This window comes from Lycium barbarum, chromosome 6, assembly GCF_019175385.1.
Source record: "Lycium barbarum isolate Lr01 chromosome 6, ASM1917538v2, whole genome shotgun sequence".
NCBI classification, from domain to species: domain Eukaryota; kingdom Viridiplantae; phylum Streptophyta; class Magnoliopsida; order Solanales; family Solanaceae; genus Lycium; species Lycium barbarum.
In genome coordinates, this window is record NC_083342.1 from 113,305,606 (window position 1) to 113,311,650 (window position 6,045).

At 45.0% G+C, this 6,045-nt stretch overlaps 1 protein-coding gene across 1 annotated transcript; it reads left to right on the forward strand.

Moving 5' to 3' along the window:
- Positions 1-2,222: 2,222 nt before the first annotated feature.
- On the forward strand, positions 2,223-5,248 carry LOC132644409 (uncharacterized). The gene is made up of 2 exons (XM_060361006.1): positions 2,223-2,525; positions 4,895-5,248. Exons 1-2 carry the CDS (start codon positions 2,223-2,225, stop codon positions 5,246-5,248), a joined length of 657 nt encoding a protein of 218 aa, XP_060216989.1.
- The last annotated feature ends 797 nt before the right edge of the window (positions 5,249-6,045 follow it).

A 6,045-nucleotide genomic window follows, 5' to 3' on the forward strand; every position in this document is an offset into this window, starting at 1 on the left:
TTAGGTACAATACCTATGAAAGTGCAACACTGTACAAGGAAAAGATGAAATACTATCATGACTCGAAGATCCTAAAAAGGGATTTTCAGCCAAAAGACTTGGTCTTGTTGTACAATTCACGCCTGAAGTTCTTTCCAGGCAAGTTAAAGTCTCGTTGGTCTGGTCCTTTTGAAATTGTGAATGTGTCCCCAAATGGAAGCGTCATTGAAGTGAAATCCGAGGATGGCACTCGGACTTATAAGGTGAATGCACAAAGAGTGAAGCATTACCATTGGTGTATTGATGATGGTAAGGTCGTGGATAGGTATCGTTTGAAATATGGCTCCTGAACTCAAAAATGAGGTACCACGTCGAGCTGTGACGTTAAACCAAGCGCTGTGTGGGAGGCAACCCACATTTACCGCTTTGTAAGTAGTTTAAAGTTTGTATTTTACTTGTATTCTTTTGTGTTGTTGATGTGCTAATGTGGTGGGATTTTGAGAACTGAAGGGGTCAATTAACTGCTGAGTGATCCAAGGCGAGACGCTCCAAGTTACGGCCCGTAACTCATGTTACGGTCCGTATCATGGAGCGTAACAGGCAAAAAGAAAAATAAAAAAAATCACTGAAGGATGAGGAAGAGTGTTATGGTACGAGTTACGGTCCGTCGTACGTGTTACGGACCGTAACGTAGAACCGTAACTTTAAGGAAAAATCTGGGCATTCACTGGAAATTTCGAACACGTTATGCCAGGTGATACGGACCGTACCATGAGTTACGGTCCGTCGATTGCACTGCCAGGTCATTAATAAAGAAGTGAAACGGGGTCGTTTGATGGACCGTAACACAAAATACGGACCGTATCTCATGATACGGTCCGTAACAGGTAACGTAACTGTCGAAAATGTTTAAATACATTACCCGACGGTTCCCATTTCAAATTAAAAGGTTTCTTCACACGTTTTTCAACTCCCTCTCCCTCATAAATCCTCTCTTCTCTTCTTCACATCCTCCTCTCTTCATCTTCCATTCTCCCCCATATTTCTCTAAAATCTCATTACTATTTTCTTATCAACAATCACTGTTTTAAGTTCAACTTTCATCCTCACAATCGCCAACGATTAGGTATTTCTTGTCTTGACTCTTTTCTTTTAGCCATTAACGTAATGTCTATGATCTTCATGAATAATCTCGTATGATATGCGGTGAAATTTGTGAATTTATTGTGTTTGATGAATTTGAATTTCGATTGATAATTTATGCGGGATTTGACAATGGTTAGGGGTTGGGATTGGTATTTGTGCTGTTTAAAAGACTCGTGGGCACAAGCACATTGCTTCCCACTGAGTCGGAGGGCATCCCGGTTGAAGGTTTCATTCGTGAAATTACTAAATCGGTTTGCCCACCAACTGTTCGATAAAAGTCCCCAATGAAAACTTTAATAAAATCGGGTGAAGTCTGAGTAACCCGAGGCATGTAAGGGGATATAATATTGTTTTACAACATACCCATGGAGCATTAAGTCGAAAATCTTGGCCTCGTGCTTAAAACGAGAAAATTTGGCCAAGCCATTTGATTGCTAATCTGTTGCCCGTCATTATGTGTTACGGACCGTAACGTATGTTACGGACCGTAACATCGCACCGTAACACCGATAATTTCCATGAAAACTTTCTGGAAATTTGGCTGATGTTACGGAGGGATGTTACGGACCGTAACACCACACCGTAACATCGATGGATTCCATGAAAATTCTCTTGAATTTTGAGAGACGTTAAGGTGTGGTGTTACGGACCGTAACACGAGTGACGGACCGTAACATCATACCGTAACACCTCTCAAATTTCCAGTAACTTTTTCTGGAAATTTTGGTCATGTTACGGTGAGTTATTACGGACCGTAACGTATGTTACGGACCGTCGACTGTGTTACGGTCACTATGCTTAATTGAACCATTTGAGTTACGGTTGAAGATACGGCCCGTAACACCATCGACGGTCCGTCGACTGTGTTACGGTGCCTGGCCTAATTGAAGTCCTTAACTTGAAGTCATAAGATGTCTAATTGAACAACTTCTCGTACATCATATCTAACTTTGCCTTCCACAGGTATGGGTAAACCACAACAATCAAAGAAGGCTTCACCTAAAGTCGCAGAAAAAGGAAAAGGTCGTGCTACAAGCAAAGTGACCTCACGGTTGCGCGACAACGATCTAATCAAGGACGCCCGGCCTAAAAAGAGGATGGTCGCACCTAGCAAGCCACCCCCACCAGTTGCACCCAGCCATCCAGACCCACAATCAGAAAGTTCCTCCTCAGCTGAGGAGTTGAGAGAGTCGAGCTCGTCGAGTTCGTCGAGCCAAAGTGAACCCCAGCGGGCTATCACACCAACACTCCGACCTCAACCACCCATTAGACAGCATGCTGCGGAGGAGCGCGAGCAGGAAAGGCGAGAAACCGACATTCGAATGCAGGCTGTGTATGAACAGGCCCTCCGATTTTCTGTGGAGGGATCTGAAGATTTGTACAACAAGGGGTGTGAGCTGGTAAAGAATGAGGGGACGGACCCAAGGCGGAGTATTTTCGAGGAACGGAACGTCATTTTCGACGGTCTAGAAGGATATTCGGGCATTCGTGATACTATCCGATTCCACAAGCTGGAGTTTTTGAAAAACCCCGTGGGGTCCTACATCCCGGTTTTTGTTAGGGAATTCTACGCTTCGTATGGGGCTGCTGTATTCAAAGCAGTGAAGAAAGGACAGCGTGCAACTCAAGTGCCGGCAATGAATGAGGTAGTATTCCGAAAAAAGAAGATAGATATCTCTCCGTCGGCCATAAATAAAACACTTGTCACGACCCAACCCCGTGGGCCGCGACTGATACCCTAACTGGGTACCTATACGTATCTACTTAACAGAGCTGGTGAACCAAACAGAAAATTTAAAATAAGCGTTTACAGATTCAAGCCAATGCAGATACGGCGCGCGCGAAAATATATATACATATGCATACGGAAACTTTCACATAAGCCGATGAGGCTAACATAACGGACAGAGTCACAAAATCGTACGTACCTACCTGAACAGTAGCAACCCGTAACCCACATACATATCTACAGGCCTCTAACAGACATACAGAATCATATGACGGGACAGGGCCCTGCCGTACCAGAACTACCATACGTACAAAATATACAGATGTCAGAAGATATATACCAAAATTACACGCTCTGAATCAAAGGAGCTCTCCAAAATAGCGGAATTTGTGCCCTAGACTGGCGGCATACATTTTTCGTACTGACCCCCGGTTCTTCGGGGGCTGCGTTACATGCCCGCAGGTACAGACGCACCCGGTGATACGCCGCCAGTCTAGGGCACAGATTCCGCTATTTTGGAGAGCTCCTTTGATCCGGAGCGTGTACTTTTGGTATATATCTTCTGACATCTGTATATTCTGTACGTATGGTAGTTCTGGTACGGCAGGGCCCTGTCCCGTCATATGATTCTGTATGTCTGTTAGAGGCCTGTAGATATGTATGTGCGTTACGGGTTGCTACTGTTCAGGTAGGTACGTACGATTTTGTGACTCTGTCCGTTATGTTAGCCTCATCGGCTTATGTGAAAGTTTCCGTATGCATATGTATATATATTTTCGCGCACGCCGTATCTGCATTGGCTTGAATCTGTAAACGCTTATTTTAAATTTTCTGTTTGGTTCACCAGCTCTGTTAAGTAGATACGTATAGGTACCCAGTTAGGGTATCAGTCGCGGCCCACGGGGTTGGGTCGTGACAACACTATTCAGGGAAGATTGTATAGAGCCTACATTAACGGAAGAAGGGGAGTTTGCATACAAAATTGAACAGAAGGATACAATCCCCGTCCGAAAATGGGTAGCTTCAGTTATTGCACGGACAACAGATCCTGAATGGGCCATAGTGCCAAAGTTGACACCCACCACGCGGATTTGGAAAAACACCCTAACACCAGAGGCAAAGTTTTGGTGGCAGATTGTTCTGTTCCGCATCCATCCTACCCAATCAGATAATTATTTGACTCCAGACAGGGCTGTTCTTGTGGCTGCCATAATGTCGAGGTATAAGATCAACTTTGGACGACTGATAGCCGAAGATCTCCGAGAGAGAGCCACCCAGCCGGCCACTTCCCTCATTCATCCATGTCTGCATACGATACTATGCTTGCGTGCAGAACCAGAACCCCTACCCCATATCGATCACAGTGTGATTGCCAGCCATATTTATGACATCACAAAGGGGAAAGATGATGTGTTGAGCCAGGGTTCAGTGCCATCTGCATCATTTTCTGAGGTGCCGGAGGGGCCTACGGGATCAGATGTTATACCCTTGGCAATCATGGGTGATGAGGGAGCTGCTGCGGATCAGTCCACAGATTCTGAGGCTCCACCGGCTGATCATGCTACACAGCCTATGCCAGCTCCAGCCGCACCTACTTCGGGTGGTCCAACCTCTTCCACTGGAGCAAGCCCAGCACCACCGCAGGCAATACCAGGAGTCCCACCCGAGCTTGCGAGAAAAATGATGTTCAACCGGGAAAATTTTAGGGCAGTGGTCCTGCAAGTGGATCGCACAGATAGGCAGGTCAAGCAGATCATGACTGAGCTAAAATTATACACAAAAAGGGCTATTGATGCAGCGCTGCGACCGATAAAAGTACAAATGGCTGCGGACCACCTACAAATCCACTTCCGGATAGATGGTATTGAGAGCAGGATGACTGAGCTGACTAGGACACACCCTACTATGGAATTGGGCGCTATTCGGAGTGAGTTGCGGTCTGTCAAGGATGATGTGCAGAAATTGAAGGCCCAGGAAGTGGCTGTGGCGACAGACCAGCTTCCTAAAGTACACACGGAGTTGGTACAGTGCCTATACTAGCCTGTTCAGAGCCTACTAGGGGATGATGACAACGAGGACACGGTTGAGGAACAACACGACGAGGAGTTGGAAGAGGATATCCCCTCTTTGGCCAAAGGGAAGCGGAGCAGAGCATCGCCGGATGATGAAAACCTCGACCCCATTCTCCAGAACCTTGATCCATTTGCTGATTTGCGCCCACGGAATGAGGAGGAAGAGCGGCGTACTTTGAAAAGGCTCCGCCAAGAGTCCCGACTGACTCCTGACACTGTAGGAGATACTTCTAGCTCAGCCCAGCTCATTGAGCCGGCTCACCATACTTCTCCCCCACCCACTGCTCCACCTCATGATGCTGCTGCAGATCCGAGCGCCTAACGCGCTCCAGGGAGGCCCTCCGTTCTTTTAATGCGTTATATTGATGCCTTGAGGGCAATGCATGCTTTTAAGTTGGGGGTGTGGGTAATTGCTGATTGGTTGTTGGGATTGCTGTTTTAGTATACTGGATATTCTTTTTATTGTTTTTGTTTTGGTGGGTATTTTATCCCAAAATTGTGATAGTAAGCATGTGTTTAAGACAATTGTTATTGTTTTGTTTTGTTGGTATTGTTTTTATTAGCAAGTATGTGCTAGAACTCGTTCTTCGGTTCTTTGCTATGTGTTTCTATTCCCGAAGAATGTTATGTGTATGTTGAACCTAGCATGTTTAGGATGTTTAATATAGAAGTAAAGTAATGATGACTTAAGTGGTGGTGGTCCGTGTTTCTAGCATAGATAAAAATGGTTTTTACAAGTTCAATGATATCCCTCCGAAAAATAATTTGTGATGTACATCAAAAAAATGAGTTGTTGATATTGACATGTATGGTTCTTTTAATGACATTGCAAAGAAAGGGTGTTTATGCATGTGAAATCTTCAAACGGAAATGAAGTCGGAGTATTTAAACAATCCTTATGCCATTGTGTTGTGAGTTTTTAGCTTCTATTTGCATATGATGCTTGCAATCTAGAACTTGCCCGGTTGGTCGTGCGTGAATTCTAAGGAGAATTAGATTGTGAAGTGATCTTAGGCTTTCTTTGTATTAACCCCAAAGTATCTTAAATGAGCCTGGCCCGTACAGAAAATGATCCCTAGTCTCCTATTTTTGAGCCTATAGACTTTTTCTTTGATTAAC